The following is a 23,531-nucleotide window of genomic DNA, read 5'->3' as shown; positions in this document are numbered from 1 at the left end:
GACCCAATCTTCCTCCTGTCAACAAGTAAAGAGCAGGCAGTGGAGGGAGTGCCCTGGGGCGGAGGAACGCTGCATCACTAGAGCAGCCGCGGTCACCCAGGACCAGATCTATTACTTGTGGAACTGGAATGGACGGATCAGGTAATCAAATGGAATACTCCACATTCACGAGTGCTTAACGTATGAAGTGCTTCTGAGACCCCGGCGGTTTTCCCAGCCAGTGAGCCCACTACGACGCGTGTCTCCCATGGTTTATTGATTTCCCGTATGGGTAGAAACGTGAATAGAATCAATGATCCAGGTGCGGGTGCTAGGGTTAGTAATCTGGGGGCAGCAGTAGCTCTGGAGGTAGAGCGGGTTGGCTGGTAGTGGAAGGTCGCTCGGTCGATCCCTGGCTCCTATAGCGACTGTCGAGGTCTCCCTGATCGAAACGCCTCACTCTGACTGCTGCTGACGAGCTGGCTGTCGCCCTGCGTGGTCGACTCTGCCGTCTGTGAATGTGTGAATGAACGGTTGTAAACTGCTTTGGACAGAAGCCTCAGCAAATGACCGTGAATGTAAATGCAAAGGTCTATTGCCCTGCATGAACCAGGGCGCAGGGGGCTCCTTTCACAGCCTGAGCAGCGAAACACGACTAACCGCTTGTTAGCACGCCTGAAGTGTGGTCCCCGTTGCACATGGAGCGCACGTACAGTGCACTGAATTCATCCTGTTTTACATTCTCCATGGAATGAAACGGGGTGCAAGGTCACTGATCCAACACAGGAACAGAGTGGAGGGTGAGGGGAACACAACCCCCCCCCCCCAACACACTGCATGGAGAACGGGCTGAGGGTTCACTGGCTCCCTTCACACCATCCCACAAAGTGGTGCCGTTCTAAGCATATGATGGAGAAGTGGAGGCAGATAGAGCTCTTTATGGTGTTGTCTACTCCATATGACAGTCCTGAAGCTACAAGTCACATCCATGTTAAAGAGGTCTGAGAGCAGCGTCTGGTTGGACCATAGAGGGCCCTCAACAGTAGACCTTCACACTAAACAATGTCCTACGCTGGGCTGTTGCTCTTCAATGCAGCGATACTTCTGCCTCGCCCAGCCTCCTCCAGCTCTCTGAGGGCGGTCACTGCCTCCTCCAGCTCTCTGAGGGCGGTCACTGCCTCCTCCAGCTCTCTGAGGGCGGTCACTGCCTCCTCCAGCTCTCTGAGGGTGGTCACTGCCTCCTCCAGCTCTCTGAGGGTGGTCACTGCCTCCTCCAGCTCTCTTAGGGTGGTCACTGCCTCCTCCAGCTCTCTGAGGGTGGTCACTGCCTCCTCCAGCTCTCTGAGGGTGGTCACTGCCTCCTCCAGCTCTCTGAGGGTGGTCACTGCCTCCCCCAGCTCTCTGAGGGTGGTCACTGCCTCCCCCAGCTCTCAGAGGGTGGTCACTGCCTCCTCCAGCTCTCTGAGGGTGGTCACTGCCTCCTCCAGCTCTCAGAGGGTGGTCACTGCCTCCTCCAGCTCTCTGAGGGTGGTCACTGCCTCCTCCAGCTCTCTGAGGGTGGTCACTGCCTCCCCCAGCTCTCTGAGGGTGGTCACTGCCTCCTCCAGCTCTCAGAGGGTGGTCACTGCCTCCTCCAGCTCTCTGAGGGTGGTCACTGCCTCCCCCAGCTCTCTGAGGGTGGTCACTGCCTCCCCCAGCTCTCAGAGGGTGGTCACTGCCTCCTCCAGCTCTCTGAGGGTGGTCACTGCCTCCTCCAGCTCTCAGAGGGTGGTCACTGCCTCCTCCAGCTCTCTGAGGGTGGTCACTGCCTCCTCCAGCTCTCTGAGGGTGGTCACTGCCTCCCCCAGCTCTCTGAGGGTGGTCACTGCCTCCTCCAGCTCTCTGAGGGCGGTCACTGCCTCCTCCAGCTCTCTGAGGGCGGTCACTGCCTCCTCCAGCTCTCTGAGGGTGGTCACTGCCTCCTCCAGCTCTCTGAGGGTGGTCACTGCCTCCTCCAGCTCTCTTAGGGTGGTCACTGCCTCCTCCAGCTCTCTGAGGGTGGTCACTGCCTCCTCCAGCTCTCTGAGGGTGGTCACTGCCTCCTCCAGCTCTCTGAGGGTGGTCACTGCCTCCCCCAGCTCTCTGAGGGTGGTCACTGCCTCCTCCAGCTCTCTGAGGGTGGTCACTGCCTCCTCCAGCTCTCTGAGGGTGGTCACTGCCTCCTCCAGCTCTCTGAGGGTGGTCACTGCCTCCTCCAGCTCTCTGAGGGAGGTCATTGCCTGAGGGCTCCTGGTTGAGCTGCATGGGGGAGGACTGCTCCAACACCAGCAACAAGCGCTCCAACCGGGTCAGTCACTGTGTGCTGCCGAGAGAGGCTCAGTGCCACATGTTGACCACTCTGTTGCATATAGCATGAGAGCATATGGTCACATATACTGCACTATTGCGTGTGCCCTGAAGTCACAGCACACATCTGTAAGGACATGAGACTCCTGGCCAGTGAGGTGGAACTGTGTACTTTTGCACAGAGCCAACGCCGTCTGGACAATCAGACACTGGATGGTGCGAAAAGCTGCTGAAATAAACCCTGTGGTGTACTGAGGCTTAACCACTCTGCAGTTCAATTTCGTTGTTGAATCTTGAATTTGATAACCTAACCTGATACGTCAGCTTCCATAAGTAATAGATGCGACTCCTCTGATAAGACGCTGATGGACGGCTGAAAGGGATCCCTTACAACTGGTCAGGAATAGAGTGAAGGAATAAGGAGCCAGGAGAGAGGAGCCAGGAGAGATGGAGAAGGAGAGATGAGCGATGAGGAGAGGACAGAGTAGGAGAGAAGGGGAGAGGATGGGAGAGGAAAGGGAGTTGAGTCGATCAGGATCCGCCACTCTATGGCTTTGTGCAAAGCTTTATTAGCGGCAAAAAGGGATTAGAGCAGCAGTCACTGTGACGGGTGGTACAGTTTATCCAATGCTAAGCTGATCCACTGTGCATTTGTGAATGCAGGGTATTTCTGTTTGTCTGTTCAGGTTCACAAAAATAAGGAGAATTGTTAATCCCCATGGGTGACTGTATTCACACCCCTGTACTCCTGAAGTGATACACCTGCGGAGGTCAATTGATGATTCACTTATCAGACAAACATGTACAGTTTAACAGCCATTTAATAAATAAACGAAGCATTTACATTAGATATGTTTGCTTGTACTGTTTGCTTCAGATGTACTGCAAACCTTCATCACTGAACAGGTCTCTTTAATGGGCATAAAAACATCTCTCACACACACACACACACACACACACACACACACACACACACACACACACACACACACACACACACACACACACACACACACACACACACACACACACACACACACTCTCTCTCCACTTCACTCTCTCAACCTCATTCTTCTAACAAAGGCTAAACAGCAAACAGCACAATGACTTTGTTGTGATGTTAGAAGCGGTGCTAATGTAAACACTCGCCCTATAGGGACGCCACCAGACAAATACAAAGAAGACAACAGAAATCAGTCACTGTTACTAGCATGCCCTACCGTCTTGGCTGTACATGGAATTTTTACTATCACTATCTCTGTTTTATTCATGGAATACAGGTGTAGCCTTACTGGTAGTAAATACAAGGGGTGATATGCTTGCGAATAAAAAAGTGAATTTACCAGTTCATAAACAGGTTGGGATCATAAAAGTTGCATGAACCATTGATCTTTGCAGCGCTCAATACATTTTTTTATACATGTGGATGAATATGTTTTTTCAAATGTTTTTTAATTGATGTGCCATTTATGCAACCCTTTAATTTATTATGATTGGAGCAGATTTTTTAACTATGACTCATCACTCTTCCATACTGTATCATTAGGTAGTTAAGACTGCAATTTACTGACACAAATACCACATTTAGAGATATCTAGCTTCGTGGACTCTGGATATCTGCCGTAAATATAGAACATGCCTCCATAATTAGGGCATGGCTCGGGGCATGCCGATAAGACAGCAGCTCATGTTACACCATCTCTGCAGAGCTGCAGCGGTCGCATTCATCAGGAGAAACCAGGAGACATCATCTGGTCCTGTTCTAAGCTTATTGGATAAAACGGTTTTCCATTTTTGATGCAGGTGTTTTACACTATTTTTTCACTTTATCATAATTATCAGAATAATTGTTTTATGTTAGCTGTGATAACACCTTAATTCTCCTCTTGGATGAATAAATTATATGTTTATCCAACTCATGATTATCAAAAATAATAAGTCAGTGATGTACTGTTACAACCCTAAATCGATAGACGTGGTAGGGAGGCAACACAGCAGAAAGGGATAAAAATGACGCATCACAACCAGGCACCAATCAAGGAAAGAAGGGTTTATTTGATCCCAACTGTATGAATTACAGTAACAAAATAATAGTGAAGGAAACGGCTTCAGGGTAGCCAAGGCCATTCACAACCAGAAAGATTGTACGCATGCTGTACGTCCTGGCACTTAATGAACACACTTACTGTACGCATTTAATGTACGTTGTACTTATTCATAGTACTTAATTGTGTAGCAACTGCAGTAGCTGCTATCATTGCTGTATACGGGGAATGGGTTAACCTAGCGATTGTTGGTAATTGCACTTGGTTCTATGAACATCTTAAGTGTACCGACAGCGATATATTGTTTAACTTCTTATGACGAATGTACTTGTACAATTATAAGTCGCTTTGGATAAAATGTAAATGTAAATGTAAAGATCCCCCCCTCCCCCCGCCACTCCCAACTCCCAAACAAAAACCTTGAGTCTAGACTTAATTAAAAATACAATACTAACCTACACCTCTCTACACAAACACGAGAGAAAAGAAACATGGGCAAAAAACTAAATGGAGGCTCACCCTTCTACACCTTCTCTAGAACAAAACTCCACTGCCATTCATGGATAACAGTCGGTTAGCTAGGCTGATGGAGAGCAACACGAGTGAGGGAACACTGGTGGTGGCCCATTTAAGCTTGTTTGACCTGATTACCGATTGGGTACAGGTGCCAGTCATTGGCCGTAACAAGCTCCATGACAACACTCTAATGATCTTAACACCATGAGACAAGAATGAACCCATCTGAGAGATCCTGACGAGAAACTGAAGGGAAAAAGATTACAAACCTCCTAAGATTCAGTATCACTGTGGCTTTAATTACACTGCCAGTCATCTGGTCACATTGAGTCCAGATTACCGTACCTTTGAAATGTGATCACCACGATGAAATGTCTCCCGGTTTGTTGGATCAGAGTGAGTGAAATCCCATCAAAACCTGACATGTCTTACACGCAATCAGATGAGATGATTCCTCTGAAGCGACAAGTGTAACCAGGGCTCATGAGGAAAAGATCAGGGCAATCTAGAGAACATCACATTGGGTTTCAAAGAAAGGGGACCCCCTTAACTCGGGTGCTAGCTATCGGGTTGTGTAGCAACAGGAACAATTGTGGTGAGACTGAGAGTGATTCCAGGTTAGTGGGTTGTGTAGCTTGAGCAGTTCTACTTTGTGTGAGTGCTATTACAATGGAGAATGCTCGGCTTAATCCTATACCGTTATGCAAGCCTCCCACGGCCATATGTGAACTTTGGCTCATCTTGTTTAGCCCCAGCATTCATTCCGAACTTTGGAATACTCATTTGTCATCAAATGTATGCATGACTGCATATTCCACGTAAAAACATCGAACCATCCCTTGTCTTAACATATTGTCATCAAATGGCTCCGACACCATGCAGAACAAACAAAACCTTAAATTGTGTACATCAAAGGCACATGAGTGATTTAACGAATGTGCACACTAACACCTAACAGCCAACACCCACTGCTTGTTAAGGATCCGTCAGAAAGTCTGACCGTCAAAACCTTCCTCCAAGGAAAAACAACATTTAGAATGCATTAATGTCTGGAACCATTTGCAGCAGAGGAGTGTATTAGACGTGCATACATATCAGGGCAGAGTAAACACTCTGGCACATGTGGTCTGCCCCGATAACAGGGAGGCACTCAGAGGAAGATGTTAAAGCAAGTGTGCAAGGCGCCCGGGGCTACTGCACCTTCATGGGGGGCTTACCAGGGCGCCTTTGCATGTAATTAGTATAGGGAACACATTTGGTATGTAAGCATCTTCCATGTTTCAGCAACATTTCACCTGGTGAAAGCACTGTTTCTTTCTTTTTTTTTAAGGGCTATAAATAAAGTTGACGAGCCTCAGAATCGGTGTGACTGAATTCCCTTAATGTGGTTGTCAGCTGAAGGGGAGACCTCTGCCAAAATATTCATGAAAATTGTGTTGATCATATTAATATTTGCCACACATCATCTGAGCAGATGCATAACCACTTCAGAAAAAAAAATTCTCAGTTTAGACGCTTTTGAGGCAGACTGCATTAAAGCACAAGTAGTGTTCTTCTTCCATCACCAGATACAACAACTCATTTAGAAATCGATGAACAAGCACATTGGGAATAGATTAGGGCAACAGATGATGTGCGCCCCAGGAGATGGGGCGCACCACATGCATCGTGCGGGATTAAGCACATCTGGCACTCGGATGGGGCTGTCGTACTCCGTGTCGTGGGACACGGTCAGCAGCTCGCCATGTGCGTCTGGGCCGATCCACGTCACCCCGACAAAAAGCCTAGCGTGTCATCATTTTGACATGGTATGTAAAGGGTACAAAGGCTGAGTAACTGCGACTCCCTGTTGTAGGCTGTCTCCCCACAATAGTAGTGCTGGCTAATGATAATGATTATTATGATTAGCATGAAATAATAATGCTAAGGGGGTGAGTCCCCATGGTGCAGGATCTGTGAGTGTTTATGATGTTCTTCTGAGGTACCACGCACTCGGTCGAAACATTCCCACAGAGTTTCCTATAGATGAAGCTGCGTGTCAATGTCGTGGGGTAAGGGTGTTGTGTTTCATACTGCGGGGACTGCTGTCCGCCAGGGGATGATCCGTCTCTTTCTCTCTCCTTGACTTCCGTAACATTTTAAACCTTGGTTCATACAATCTCTCGGGGGCTCCAGTCCACCACTCCGCGTTGGGTAGCAAGGACACCCTCAGAGAGGCACGGCTACAAAGTGATATCCAGCCGGGGCTTAACAATGAAACACAAAAAGTGGGAAGGGTGTTTTGATTTTGGTTGTTGGTGAAACGGGAGTGCTGATCTTGTGTAAAAACACCATTGTGGTAAAGCAGAATGCATTCATGCTACCACCGTGCCAAAGTCGTATCTGAATTCAAGGGCTTCCATGTTGTGTGTTCCTATTCCGGGGGAGAGCGGGGTAAACAAGGAGGAGATGGGACCAAAGAGAGGCCACTTCCAGCCGTTCTTCCTCCAGCTGCCCAGCGGGTAGGCGGTCTCTGGGGGTAGCGCCACACCGCAGAGGCACCGGGCAGGGCGGCGACGCATGAGATAAATCACCTGACCCCCTGGGAGGAGAGCAGAGGGCCAGGGGTACGTCCAGGTGTTGCGTCAGTGCAGCCCCCCAACCCGCCCTCAGATCTCTCCCCCCGCTCTTTGTCTCTCGGTGCAGAGAGACAAAGGTTTTCAGGACCTTCTTCGGCTTCCCACCTCAGCTTCCCCTGCTGGTTCATCTGGTGTACATCTCTCTGGTTATCTTCTCTCTCCGCTAGCCTGCTCAGAACTCCCTCTGCTCCTCATCCGCTGCCTTCTCCTTTGTCTCAGATGCTGTACCATGTGGTGCTGAATCTCTCGCTCTCTCGCTCTCTCTCTCTCTCGCTCTCCCCCCTTGTCCTCCTCTCCCCTCAGCTACGCGCCGCTACTGGCTGGGAACAAAGAGCAGAGCGCAGGGTAGGTTATTACGGGGCCGCAACAAGAAAGGAAAAACAAACGACAACCTTTCAATCTCCTTCAATTGGAGGTGTAGGAGGAGCCCTTCGTTCCCTCGTTCCATGTCTTCCAACACATTGCCCCTTTGCAAATAGAGCTCCCGGAGATAACCACCTTGGATGTCTTTTTATGTGTCACATTCTTTCCCTGCCATTTAATAGAATATTATACTTGTGTATATATACATATGTATATTCACTCTGACAAGCACGCACTCTGATTCGGTCCACAGCCATGATGCTCTTTCCCCCTCACACAAATAACTACAAAGAAACACGAATGCACAGTCGCACACACTCATTCACTCACACCCACACCCACACCCACCCACACCCACACCCACCCACACACACACACACACACACACACCCACACCCACACCCACACACACACACGCCCACCTCTCCCACACACACCCACACCCACACCCACACCCACACACACACACTATACAAAAGCAAATACACGTTGTATACATTATAATGTATATAGTCATAAATAAATCAATTTACGGCGTGTGTAAAGTTAACAGCACTTAATTGCTATATTCACTGTTGGAGCTGGCTGAAATATCTTCGTACTGACAGGATATACATTATCGGATTTAAATGAGGTGGAAAACACAAATTCTCCCCCTTGGTTGTTGTTGTTGCTGCTCAGTTTCGACGCCAAGAGTAGAGGAGGGTTCTATGTTTTACTGTCTTCATGAACTTCTCTTTGTTCCATTTCCAATAGCTACGGCCCCTTGGGAGACAGAATTTAATCGGAGTCCTGTTATTGAAGTCCCAGCTGAACATAATTAACATAAGGTAAGGTCATTCTACAACCTTACCCGATGAAAGCAGCGTTAGGATGTCATTGGCAGTCAAGCATGAATTCATGATGAGACAATTTACAAAAGTTTCACGTGTGAATTAATATTTTTCCAAACAAGTATTTTCATTCCAATGATTTGATGAACAAATAGATGCAATGTATTCATTCAAATATGGTTGAAGAAGGACAACAATCACACAGACATCCACTCATCCTGCAATTACAGAAGATCAGACCTCGGCATATACGTAACTCTAACTACATGGTCACAGTCATATACTCACAAACAACACACACACACACACCGACACACACACACACACACACACACAAACAGCTGGGATCGGACATGCACTCCAAATATGGAGTGGCAGCACATTCAGATTAGACGCCACAGTCAGTCCAGTCACTGTAATTATGGCCGAGCAGATCGTTGGCTGATAAAGATGGCTCAAAATTCCCCAACTTCATCTCCACTTCCCAGGGTCTGACGTTGGAGCTGGAATACGGAGCCAGGCTGCTCTGGATTCCCCTTAAGGGAGATCAATAACAGATAAGCCAGAGTGAAAGGGGATGGATGGTATGTATGCATTGATATAAATAGAGAGAGGGAATTATATACACATATTCAGGGTGGTAAGCGAGTGATAAAGAGTGGAAACTAACTCTTGAAAAAAAGGGTTTCCAACTTTCAGACACATTCTTGTCATTAAATATATAAGATTAGGGTATAATGTATTAAAAATATTATGCTGTATAATATATTATTCCTATATTTGTCATTTAAAAGAGAGTGATTATTTTTGTCCCTTCATGTAACCTACACATAATTTGAAATGTATAAATCTAGATGTTTTTATCCAAATCTGTAACTCCATAACCGCAAGGCAAGCTTTGCAGCTTATATTATACACTCACAAAACATGCTCCTGACTGGAAACTCATTCGACCATATGAAATGTTTGAATCAATAATTATTAATAATCGTTACAAAATGACTGCCCTCTTGTTTTAATTCACCATTTTGTTTCTTTCAATCTCTAAACCTCTTCATTGCGATCTAAACATTAACAAGGTTCCAAACCATCATTTGCCATCATTTGCCCTCTGTCTTCCTGGATCCTTCCCACATGTATCCGCGTGTCCTCCACAGGCTGATGGGACCGGGCGCTGCAGAGCCGCCTCACTCTGGCCTCAATATTTCATTAGCGCTGAAGCCAATGACGCGCCATCCGAATATAGTACGCTGCTTTGACAGCACCATTAAATATTTACACAGAGATGGAACAAAAGTTTGAGTATAAGTGTGTGTAGGTGTGTGTTTGTGTAAAGAAAATACATTTAACAACACAAACAGGTGATTAGTGTGTGTGTGTGTGTGTGTGTGTGTGTGTGTGTGTTATCATATGTGTGTCTGTCCTTGTATTTGTGTGTGTGTGTTTGGTCTCATATGTGCGTCTGTCCATGTCTCTGTGTGTGTGTTCTCATATGTGTGTCTGTCCATGTGTGTGTCCCTGTGTGTGTGTGTGTGTGTGTGTGTGTGTGTGTGTGTGTCCCAGTGTGTGTGTGTGTGTGTGTGCGTGCGTGCGTGTGTCCCTTTGTATGTGTGTGTGTGTGTGTGTGTGTGTGTGTGTTTGTGTGTGTGTGTGTTTGTGTGTCCGTCCATGTGTGAGTGTCCATCCCTGTGTGTGTGTGTGTGCGTGTGCGTGTGCGTGTGCGTGTGCGTGTGCGTGCGCGTGCGTGTGCGTGTGCGCGTGCAGGGTTGTGTCAGTGATAAACGGGGTGTATCTGAGGCCGTCCCAGGGCCAGTGGTTGTGATGATGAGGGCCAGACCAGGCCGGGGGCTGGGATGGAAACAGACTGACAGCCCCATCGCTTTGATGTCAGGGCACTCTTCCCACAGACCTTTCTCTCTTTCATCCTTCACTTTTAAGATGTCAATATGCATAAATGATGTATTTCATAGAGTATCAATCCCAGCGTTAAACCACACATCTAGGATAATGTTTTAGAAGAAACAAAACATATATATTGTACTTGTAAAGGTATACTGAAAAAACAGATCTACTTCAGGAGTATAGAACCTGATTTCATGTCTCGACATCCCATACAATTTCACATAGAATACATTAAACGTAATCTAATCCCGACCCGTACCCTACCAATATCATCACGTTTCCCATTTGATACCATTGGGAGGACACAGGATTAGATTACATCTCCAAAAAAAAAGAAACGGTGACATAAAAATACATACGTGAATTCTAAAATACTTCTGGAGCCCAAGCACTCATACATAGTGGAGGGAAGCTTGAACCGATGGAAGCCTTGGATTCTGTCGCTCACAGGCTCGTCCTTACTCGCCAGCAATTATCCCCGCTTGTTTTTACCGCTGATACCACAGCGAGTCCACCGAGCGCTCAGCGAGACACACGTCGAGATAAAACCACACGGGGAGAGGTGAGAGGAAAGCAGAGCGCTGTGTGGGAAGAATAAAGGCTGGACTGATTCCACGGGGAACGTCGTGTCCTTGGCAGGAGACTGGCTGCGACAGGTACCGAGGGCGAGGGGCAAAAGGCCCGCCACCCCCCCTCCCTGGACGCATGCTAATGCTGATCTCTGGCTGCACACAGACAGAGGAAACAGGATGGATCCACGCGGCCTGCTCGACCTGGGGCCGGGTCTGCTGCTGCACACGTGATGTATCCTGAATGACAATAGAGCGGTCACACTTGTGAAGACTGTGAGGAGTGTGTGTGTGTGTGTGTGTGTGTGTGTGTGTGTGTGTGTGTGTGTGTGTGTGTGTGTGTGTGTGTGTGTGTGTGTGTGTGTGTGTGTGTGTGTGTGTGTGTGTGTGTGTGTGAGAGTGGCAGTATTCAGATTAGACGCCAGAGTCTGTCCAGTCACTGTAATTATGGCCGAGCAGATCGTTGGTAAAGATGGCTCAAAATTCCCCAACTTCATCTCCACTTCCCAGGGTCTGACGTTGGAGCTGGAGTACAGAGCCAGGCTGCTCTGGATTCCCCTTAAGGGAGCTCAGTAACAGATAAGCCAGAGTGAAAGCGGATGGAAGGTATGTATGCATTGAGATAAATCGAGAGAGGGAATTATATACATTTATTCAGTGTGGTAAGGGAGTGAAAGAGCGGAAACTAACAAAAAAAATGGTATCCAACCTTCAGAAATATTCTTGTTATTAAATATATAAGATTAGGGTATATTTTATTCAATATATTATGCTTTATAATATATTATACTTATATTCGTCATTTAAAAGAGAGATTATTTTTGTCCCTTCATGTAACCTTAATATAATTTGAAATACATAAATCTAGATGTTTTTATCCCAATCTGTAACTCCATAACCGCAAGGCAAGCTTTGCAGCTTATTTTTATAAATCTTTCATTGTGATGAAAGATTTACAAGGTTCTAAACTTTACAAAGTGGAATACAAAGAGAGAGAGAGAGAGAGAGAGAGAGAGAGAGAGAGAGAGAGAGAGAGAGAGAGAGAGAGAGAGAGAGAGAGAGAGAGAGAGAGAGAGAGAGAGAGAGAGAGAGAGAGAGAGAGAGAGAGAGAGAGAGAGAGAGAGAGAGAGAGAGAGAGAGAGAGAGAGAGAGAGAGAGAGAGAATGGGTTAAAAGCAGTTTAAAACATACTGTTCACAATTCTCCTGCGCAACTCTCTCCATCAAAGCCTGCCATTCTTTACCTTCCGTATTTCCGTCTCCCCTGTGGCTCACAGATTCCCTGAATAGGCCGTTTGGCGTGTCTGTTCTCCTCACACACATGACCATCCCCACAGGTTCTATCAGTGCTCAGTGTTCGACCATTAGGGGACCTTCCTCTGCGGTACGTTCATCCCCCTCACTGTCCTTCGCAGCGTCAACGGTTCCCACCCATAGATGAATATCTGTGAATGCTCAGTAAGTCCAGAATACGTGTCTGGCCTAATAAACTATGCAACAAACTCAGAGAAAAGCACCAAACTATTATAATCCAATTAAATTAAATTTAGAGAAGGATGAAGGCGTATGAAACAGTATTTGAGCACATGCACAGTACTATTCAGTTCTATTTGCATAGTCCTTGGGCGAAGGAGAATAGTGAGTCGAAGCCCCTAACATACGTCAAAGACGTCTGAACCTGATGATAGCTGCTCTTCTCAAATGATATATTCCAAAGCGTTCTATACATCTGATTCTCTAGGGACATGCAGCCCTAAATAATGGATATGAATTCAATTGCACAGATTCTTCTCTCAGGTAACAAGCACATAGCTCATCCTTTGTAAATGTTTGTTTTTCTCGCGTGTGTGTATGTGCGTGCGTGTGTGAGTGTTGGGGGAGGGGGGGTTAAATGAAGACACCTAGGTGTCACAGAAGAAAGAAACAAGATGATGTGAGGAACAGAGACAGAGAGAGATAGAGGGAGAGAGAGAGAAAGATATAGAGATAGAGAGTCAGTGTGTCAGAGAGTATGCACGCCCGCGCGTGCGCGTGCGCGTGTGCGTGTGTGTGTGAGCTTGTAAGATGTGGTGATGCTTGTGTAAGGGTTCCATTCTCTGACTACCGTTTTTCTATCCCCTGAGCCAGTATGTGTTTCCTCTAGATCGCCAGGTCCACGGTAATAGCATAGTTTCATAGCTGCAGCCGCGGGGAATTGGATCCCCACCGGCAGCCAGCAGGAGCTACTGAAGCCTCTCCCTGGGCTGGGTCTCAGCGGGCCCTAGCCATACAGCTCTGGCACTATTCAATTAAAGACTGAAAAACAACCGCACACATGTGGATAGGCTGCAAATAACAATACAGCATTTTCAGGAATTTCTCCCGTGAATGTCATTACTGTTCTCTGTTTTGTGTGTTGCTTCGTGTTAAGAATTGGTTCGATTACAGTGAGTATGGGTTGGCATTTAAATGTATTGATGGGCTGAATGTCATTAAAGTTACGTATCAATGTGATCAAATCGAATGCTTAGACGATGGCTTCCAGCTGTTGCACCTTGGCTTTTGTAATTATACTAAATGAGAACATGAGATTGTTACCCAGGGATAAAACCAGTAAGGCCAACCTGAAGGCCAGACGGCGTTCATCATAAACTCCCGAAGACGGTTCTGAGAGCAGCAGATGGCAGGTTTAATCGCCAACGCTTCCAGAGGCAATAAGGTTTACCAGCCTACGTTTAAAGACACACATCCAACAGATTAGGAAAATGATTGTGCATATCAGTATACCTGTGTGTGCATGCATGCATGCGTGTATGTGCATGTGTGTGTGTGTGTGTGTGTGTACAGAGTTTATCTCACGGTGACAGAGCACAGGCAAACCATATAATCACACATAAAAATACTGATTATTCCAGCATCACACACACCCACACACACACATACAAATACACAAACACACCCACACAAATACACAAACACGCACACAAATACACACACACATTATCAGACACCACGCACACATATGCGAGGATATAGCAGATGCTTGCACTCATCCTGTTGGATGCTCAATGGCAGTCTTCTGTAACCCCCTTCCTCTCCCACTACCATGACAACCCTCCACACATCTGTGGAGGGTTATTGGGTACTACAATTCTCCAGAGCGGCTGCATGAATGGACCAGGGGCGTCCGACGTTGCCTTCATGAAAAGCCTTTGTCTCTCACCTCATGATGCACTCGTTTGTTTTGTGAACACTAATGTCCAGCATGCAATCAGCCATGCAAAAGACAAAGGCGCACACTCACACACACGCACACACACACACACACACACACACACACACACACACACACACACACACACACACACACACACACACACACACACACACACACACACACACACACACACACACACACACACAAAGGAAACACGGACACATCCATGCACAGATGTCACAACCAAGCAACTGATATTATAGTTACTAGTCCTGCTTCTGATTATTAAATGACTTGTTAGGGGACTAATTGTGGGAGGAAAAAGCCTGGGGCTACTGATGACGATGGAGATACGGTCAGCGTACAAGAGGTAAGCCCTCCCTCGTACAGAAGAGCGTTTAACCCTGGGACAGACCGCGCTTTACTAGAGCCGAGATAGAGGAGGAGGGGAGTTTATCGTCTGCACGCACGCATAGCACACACACACGCACACGCACACACACACGCGCACACACACACACGCACACAGACGATATGCCACCGGTTATTCAAGTAAGATACCACTAATGGAAAAGTTAAAGTGAGAAAATGAAAGTGGGGCACATGAGAGAGGCAGATGGAGAGTGTGTGTGTGTGTGTGTGTGTGTGTGTGTGTGTGTGTGTGTGTGTGTGTGTGTGTGTGTGTGTGTGTGTGTGTGTGTGTGTGGATGTGTGCATGTATGAGAATTAAATTTACTTATGCTTACATACAAATATACATAATATACATCCAATCATGCTCACAAACACACTGCTTAAAGGCATGCTATTATTAAATTACAAAGGCACACACAGAGGTACCAAGGGAAACGGTTATTTCCAACATGCTCGACACTGCTGGAAATGTGCCTAATCCACACAAGCCTTCTGCGCCTTCCGCCCCTGCCGCGGCGCCCTCCTGTAGATGGCCCCCTGCTCCCTGTCGTCTCTCACACACAGGTGCCACATGTTCACGTGGATACCAGACATGTGTTCAGCTGTCATCTTCATCTCTCGCTTTCCCTCTCTCGATTTAATTTAATTTCTGTCCTGCATTCAATGTTACGTGAAGGAGAGGCAAACACGCACACGCACACACACACACATGCACACGCACTCGCGCACGCACACGCGCACACACACACACACAGCTTTGCAACCATAGACAGTCTCTGCCCCCACACAGCATACTCAAGAGAAAGTCCAAAGTGCTGAAACGGCACTAAACAGGAACACATTGTTCACAGTGTTTCGATTTTTTCCCACACCTTTCCGGCGCTCTCCTGCCTCTTACAGCCGGTGCTGTGGGGCTGTGGAGCAGATAAACAGCTCAGTGGTCAGTGGTCCGTGTCCAGGCTGAATCAATGGCTCTCAGGGCTGAATGGTGTCTGGCTGCCGGCCTGCAGGCCACCGCTGGCTAACCATCATGTAGCCTCTGCTCTCACAATGCCACGCTCCGTTTGGCTGCAGCCTCACTGGGCTCGAGTGTCTGGAACCAGCGGGCTCTTAAGTACAGGATGATCTAATTAAGGTCGCCGAGGCCCTTAAAGCACCATATGAACAGAGGTGAACAGTCCCTGGCTCAAAAAGACTAGAGGTGGATGGGGTTCATATTTTGTGTTACTGACGCACTGCAACAAATGATTTTGCTAATTGGTTGCGCCTTTGGAGATGGTGACCCCGCCCCTTTCGCCATGTTCGTCACGTCTTCATATCGTTTTAGTGTACACAAATATGTAAAACAACCTCATGTGCTCAGTCATACTGACACTTTTACATTACAATGAGCTAACCTGACTTTATTTATATCATTAAATAAAATGGTATGCTATTAAAATAATGTGTTCTATGGGGAGGCTTTAGCAGCCTTAGGACGCCCGCGTTGTGGTGTTTCACCCAGCAGTGGGGCAGAGCGAGGCGGGGACCTGACTGACAGTCGTTGCCCGCCTCGCTGACGGTAAAGCAGGGATTGAGGTAAGTCAGAGTGAAAAGGTTCCCCGTCCGAGGCATTAATAATTACACACAGTGCACTCCGAGCAGGTATAGATTCGAGGGCTAATGGGAGAGGATGCAATTAGCCGGTCTCTCTGTCGGCGCTGACCCCTTAAGTCGCTCTCTCCGCTAATGACGGCTGATCCTGACGCTCTCCAGGGCATCGTGGCCATGGACACAAAGCTGCTAGAACAACATAGAAATATACATTATAGAATATGTAGCGCTTTCTTAATGCTGAAGTGATGCTAAGCATTGAAAAAGGTCAAAACAGTGGAACGTTTAGCAAGCATACCTTTTAAGTAATTGTATAGATGTTAATACCTTCCGGTACACTTTCTCCAGATGTACTGAAAGAGTCTCTTTCAGGTTGGGGGAAATTTTGACCAGAGATAATGACAATTAAGGAGTATTGTCATTAATTAAGTATTGTCTTTAAATGGTTGAAAACTATATTTGTAGGAATCAGAGAAAAGCCCATGTATTTGACTCCGCAAACAGAGCACGACTGATTTGCTGACGTTCCATGGCATTATAACATGTCATAAGCTCATGTGATTTTAAGGAAGCAAACTGAAAACAGAAGAGGGGAAGAAGATAGTCTTCCCTGTCTTGGTCCTTCTCTCCTGATCCGGCTGCTCCTCCTCTTCCTGCTCTGTTATTTTCTCCTCCAGCTCCTCATTCCTCCTCATGATTTAACCTTAGTGGCTGGTCTTGTGGGGAATACAAAATCAATACTGCGTATTGGACACACACACACACACACACACACACACACACACACACACACACACACACACACACACACACACACACACACACACACAACGAAGGGGGAGGGGGGAGAAAGTGTGTTCTAAGAAGAATTGTGTGACTGGTGAGTTAAAGTCTGGCTGGAGAGCAGCTGGCTTTAATACCCAGAGGAACAGGGGTAGGTTAAGGCCTGGTCCCCAACCTAAACCCAGAGGAACAGGGTTAGGGTAAGGCCTGGTCCCCAACCTAAACCCAGAGGAACAGGGTTAGGGTAAGGCCTGGTCCCCAACCTAAACCCAGAGGAACAGGGGTAGGTTAAGGCCTGGTCCCCAACCTAAACCCAGAGGAACAGGGGTAGGTTAAGGCCTGGTCCCCAACCTAAACCCAGAGGAACAGGGTTAGGGTAAGGCCTGGTCCCCATCCCCAACCTAAAACACAGATTAAGTGTTTTTTCAATACGACCCGTATGAGCGTTCGCTAGGAGAGCGCTCCCTATCTCCCGGCCCAGGAAACAGCTAAACGTTTTGTGTGTCAAGATTCTGTCAGCCAAAACAAAAAGGATGACATTTGTTATATTCTCTAAGGAATTTTTAAGATATTTATGAGTCAGTGTGGGGGTCCCAGTCAGGCCCAGGAACGACATTGTCAAGTCTCAGGGCGGTACGATTCTCCTATCTCCAAAAGTGCCTTTACACCAAGTTCTGATCCATTAGGTCTCGTGGGCCAGGCAGCCCAGGCTTCTGAGAGGTCCAAAGCACGGCCCAGTTGGCCCATTTGGCCCAGTTGGCCCATTTGGGCACACTTCTTTTTCTGCAGACGCTACAAATCCAAATCTCGGATGTCCTTCCTGAAACCCAGCGGAAGGTGTGTATGATTTTTGCCATCTTGAAAGGGGCTTGACCTCCGACCTTAGAGTCAAACGGCGTCGGTTCCAGATCCCCATTTCCAGGGATGGAAACTTGTGCCTTAAGGCGCGTGAAGGCAGCTGCCCTGTGGAGGTCAGTAGGCCAGAGCCCTTATGAGATATAAAAACCTTCCTGTGCATTGCACTCATGCCTTCTGGAGCCCCCTATGAGATGGAGGTCTGGCTGTCATGTATGTTGGATTGCTGGGGCGAAGGTCTGGGAAGGATTTTAGCTTCGAATACCAGAAGGGTGCCGTGGGGTGAGAGTGCACGAGATGCAGTGTGTTCTGAGGCTTTCTAACTCCCTGTTCCTGTTACCCCAACCTAAATGTAGAATCTTACTTGTCTTTGAGGCCCTCGTGTAGGGCTCGGTTAATAGGTCATCATCTACTATTTGTTAAACCTTAATGCTGATTAAAATAAGACCAGACAGACGTCTTAGTCCCAAGTCAGTCTGTACCCATGGGCGTCAGTTTGGTTTGAAATGTGCTGGGGACAGAGACGCATTGGGAAGTGCATTCTCAGAAGTGCTGGGTACAGTGAGGATGCACTCTTTAGTGCCGGTGTTACACCGAATTCTGCGACCCACCGAAAAGTGTGACCCCAGGGGACGCTGTTGCATATATTCTGCAATATGCACGAGTTTGAAGCGTAGACAGGCATAACAAAAACATACATATAAAACATAAGATCTCCCCCCAACCAATTACCTTTTTATTAAAGGTGCTTAATAAATACATTTGATTGATTTGATTAGCATTTGACAGGCCCATACAATGGATAGCGCGTTCAGCACGGTCCTTCACCGGCGCTTCTTTACCCATAAAAAGCTAGTCATGGTTAAATTACGCTGATTTACCTTTGAGCATTTCTTATTATAGGCTACTGTGTAAAATGCTGTTTAGAATTAATGTTAGTATCAAGAAAAGAAAGACCAAACGGAGATCTTATGTTTTATTTATGTTTTTGTTATAATGCACACGTGCATGTGCAGAAAATGTGCAACAGCGCCCCCTGGGGTCACACTTTTCGGTGGGTCGCAGAATTTGGTGTAACATATTGTGAAAGATGGCATACCCATGTAGCTATTTACTAAGAAATAAAATGCATACAAAATCTGTCTGGCACGTTTTATGAAGGAAAACGTTTCCAAATAGCATCGGACATATGACCCACTATGTTCTGCTCCATGTATCCAATGTTGACAACGTGACATGAGATGGCTAAGCTACCAACATAAACAAGAGGAGCTAGGAAAGGAAATGAACTGCTTGTTTGAGTTCAGAAGGGGCAAACGAGTGGCTACATACAGCACTACTAAAGTCGTCAAGATTGAAAAAGATAAAAAATATGTGTTGCACAGCTGAACGCTGTATCACATCATGAGCTAGCTGGCTGTTCTCAATTCACAACACGCATTCCATCCAATCTAGCCTACATCAGGCATTCTGACCAAAACTCATGCACTCCCCCCCACAATTATTCCAGAATTCAAGCAAAGCAAGAATGACCAAAAGTCACTTTGTGTCAACAAGAGACTGACTCCACCGACTATCAATTGCAAGTTAAGACAGCCGACCACTTGAGTACAAAAAACACAAAAGGCCTCGCCACAGCACCAGCAAATCTTAAGCAATAAATATCGCGTCTTACCTTTATTTATGTGGTAGTGGTCTGCAGATGCATCCCGTGGTGTAGCCTACCACATCCATTTAGTTCCACAAGTTATCGTTCTGAAACTGTCCATGGTACTAGCAACCTGCTCTGGTGCTTTTTACATATGTATTCAGGCTAAAATGACTTGATTGTCTGATGCCTCATCATCCCAGCCAAAGAGTATTGGAATTATTAGTAATGGCTACTTGCCAAAACGAAAAAATAATTTCACACAGTGTCTTTTTACAAGTTATATGTTACCAGCATTCGTAGAGTTGATCAGCAGAGAAATAGTCCGCCAAAGACGTTGACGTCGCTTAGCAACCGAAGACGCTGGGTTTGATTGCGGAGGGATACCAAAGACGTCATTAGAGGCAAAAAGTCCTTTGTTTTCCTTGACAGCGGTCAATTATTTATTACTACTATCATTTAATTATTACTTAGCAACGGCGAATTATCAAATATAATTATCAAATATAATTCACCGCCGGAAGTTGTGAAGAGCCCATGCAAGTGAACGGAGCGTTCCACGGCATTGAGAAGACCCGTGTAATAATACATGTTTTTTGTTAGTGGTGGGTACAAAATTAATCTTGACGAAAACTGGTGGAACTGGGGACGCTGGGGACGCATCGCCAGCAGAATCAACGCCCATGTCTGTACCCCCATGAATGGTGTGTTTCTTTGCATTGCTTCCTGAAGGTCTACGACCCCCATGTTAATACCAATTATTCACATTCAGATTCAGACTTTATTGTCATTGTGCAAACTTGTACAACGAAATTGGGGTGGTGCTCACTACCCCATTATACCTTTGGAATGGATTTCTTGGCTGGAGCAAAGCGGACAAAAACTTCTGGGTTGCGCCACTAAACAAGAAGAATAAAAATTACATCTGTGGGTCACTCGGATATCTAAGTTTTTATTGTTGTTGTTTTTTATTCCTTTTGTTGAAGTATTTAAAATATGACCCATTCAAATTGATTTTTTTATTATATAAAAAATGTAATCCACATTATCGCTAGATATTTTTTTCAAAGCGCATTTTAGGGTCGAAACTATCGTAAAATATTCCCTTTTCCACCGAGAATATAATGAATGTAATCCGTTTAGTAGTGGCAGACAAACGGTGGAACGCTCATACGGATCGTTGTGGGCGATATCGACCAGCGACCTATCCTGTGGTTTAGGTTGGAGATTACATTGGGAGGTAAACTAACTTATCCCACATTCCTCCATTCCTTCCCTCTGATCCGTGCTGCTCTTTTGTATGTTCTGTTGATACTGTTAAGGACACGCAGACCGGAAATCCATCAGCATCCCGATCCACCTGGACTCGGGCTGTTGTCAGCGTCACCAAGGCAACGTGTTTGTTAATGAGACTTGTCAGGGGATATGAAGAGGAGCCCAGGGTCTGCCTAAGCTAATGCTGGTAAAGCTTAGTGTATTGATCCCGGCGAATGCTCTCCCAGTGCGATCTGCTTCACACCTACGCTAGCATGCATACAATCACAATATCCATGCATCAAGGGCTGGTGGGAGGATGGAATGACCCCGGGAGGAGCTACCGTCGGCTAGGGACAGAGACGATAGGGGGAGAGGGAGATTAGGGAGACAAGAGGAAGAGAGACATTGACAGAGAAGAGAAGATGGGAGAAAAAGACGAAGCATGTTTGAAGTATAGCTGGGTGTGGAAGTTCCACCATTGGAAAGGAAGGACACACGTTTGTTGTTCAACTCTTCCGACCTTGGTTCAGCCAGGGGCTCATGGGTAGGCTGGGAGGTGGGGAACAATGCAAACATATTTATGAAGTCGTTTCACACACACACACACACACACACACACACACACACACACACACACACACACACACACACACACACACACACACACACACACAGCAAGGATAAATGTGAAGAGACAGTCATAGCCAGATATTAACATAGACATTTTGTCACACTGGACACACACACAAACACACACACACACACACACACACACACACACACACACACACACACACACACACACACACACACACACACACACACACACACACACACACACACACACACACACAAACACATCTGGTATTGCAACAAGTAATGCGGTCCATTTGTCTTGGTGGCCAGGACTGTCAGTGTGTCACCATGGTCCAATCACAGCCTGCTCTCTGTATTCCCAGCCTGGCCTGATGTGTTGGCTGCGAGGCGCCGGAGACTGTGATGAAACACGACACGCTGGTCATTCCCTCACGGTCCCCTCAGCCTCACCAGTGTGTGTGTGTGTGTGTGTGTGTGTGCATTAGTGCATGTGTGAGTGCGTGGGTGCATATGTTTGTTTGTGCATGTGTGTGAGTGCACATGTGTGTGTGTGTGTGCGTGTTAATAAGATGATGGCAATTCCTTGGGAGGCAATTGGAGGATGGTTGAGGGACGGGGAGGGTAATCAGCTGTCAGTGTGATGCAGAACACGGCTTGTTCCTGTAATGTCTCCATCTGTCCCTGCTCCATCTCTCTCTCTCTCTCTCCCTCCCTCCCCCTCTCTCTCTCTCTCTCCCCCCCTCTCTCTCTCTCTCTCTCTCTCTCTCTCTCTCTCTCTCTCTCTCTCTCTCTCTCTCTCTCCCCCCCTCTCTCTCTCTCTCTCTCTCTCTCCCCCCCTCTCTCTCTCCCTCTCTCTCTCTCTCTCTCTCTCTCTCTCTCTCCCTCTCTCTCCCTCTCTCTCTCCCTCTCAGTCTATTTATCTCTCTGTATCTCTACCTCTTTGTTTCTCTTTCTCCATCCCTCCTGACTCATACTCAGACACATAAAACAACCTAGTTAGACCAATAGACATTAAACATGCATGGACTGTATTTCAGCACCCATAAGGGTTTTGTATTCATCGTAACATTATATTCAATGTAAAACATATACGGCTGTCTATTGTTTAAGAGATTTCACGAGTAACACTGAGCTACATATTAAGACATTGATACCCTTTTTTTTAATGGTACAGATTATGCATTTTTTGACAGGGCAAGTGCCACAGTGTTCTATATCCTGGTCAATGCCCACACTACTGCCAATAAATAGTCGCTGAAACGCCCACAAGCACAAAGCCGGGTGTTGGGAGTGAGCTGGTAGTGAGCTGGTAGTGAGCTGGTAGTGAGCTGGTAGTGAGCTGGGAGTGAGCTGGTAGTGAGCTGGTAGTGAGCTGGTAGTGAGCTGGGAGTGAGCTGGGAGTGAGCTGGTAGTGAGCTGGTAGTGAGCTGGTAGTGAGCTGGGAGTGAGCTGGGAGTGAGCTGGGAGTGAGCTGGGAGTGAGCTGGTAGTGAGCTGGGAGTGAGCTGGGAGTGAGCTGGGAGTGAGCTGGTAGTGAGCTGGGAGTGAGCTGGGAGTGAGCTGGGAGTGAGCTGGTAGTGAGCTGGTAGTGAGCTGGGAGTGAGCTGGGAGTGAGCTGGTAGTGAGCTGGGAGTGAGCTGGTAGTGAGCTGGGGGGCAGAGCAGCCTCCCCCAGGGCCAGAGCCATTCAACGGTCACTTCCAATGAAGTCCCCCCTTTGCTTTCTGCTCCCTGATAATAACGACTGGCGTGGAGCCGTCCTCCCCAGGACATAGAAACCAATCAGCCATTAGAATAACGGATGGAAGCCTTGGGAGTTGCTATGTGTTCGTCGTGTGAGAAAGGTTCTTCAAATTGTGGTCTTGCTTTAACAAATGTTCACAAAGGTGAATCCTGGGCTCTGACCCCATTTCATTCTTTGCTGTTAAAAGCGGGGATTGAACTAAGCCCTCCAGCCTCACCTGTGGGAGAAGACTAGTGCATCTCTCTCAGCTCCTCACCCTTCCTCTCCTCCTCGTCTGAACCTGATCGGGTCCAGTCCC

The 23,531-nt window shown here is 47.0% G+C and overlaps 1 protein-coding gene across 1 annotated transcript in view; it reads left to right on the top strand.

The window, feature by feature from the left end:
* Positions 1–2,260: 2,260 nt before the first annotated feature.
* Positions 2,261–23,531, top strand: part of LOC130392834 (tetraspanin-1) — a 35,481-nt gene continuing 14,210 nt past the window's right edge. The window contains exon 1 of the mRNA XM_056603323.1: positions 2,261–2,305. Coding sequence (XP_056459298.1) covers positions 2,261–2,305 — 45 coding nt within the window. The remainder of the gene's footprint in view (positions 2,306–23,531) is intronic.

This window comes from Gadus chalcogrammus, chromosome 12, assembly GCF_026213295.1.
Source record: "Gadus chalcogrammus isolate NIFS_2021 chromosome 12, NIFS_Gcha_1.0, whole genome shotgun sequence".
NCBI lineage: Eukaryota > Metazoa > Chordata > Actinopteri > Gadiformes > Gadidae > Gadus > Gadus chalcogrammus.
The sequence above is the reverse complement of the archived record's forward strand: the minus strand, read 5'-3'. Positions and strand labels throughout refer to the sequence as shown.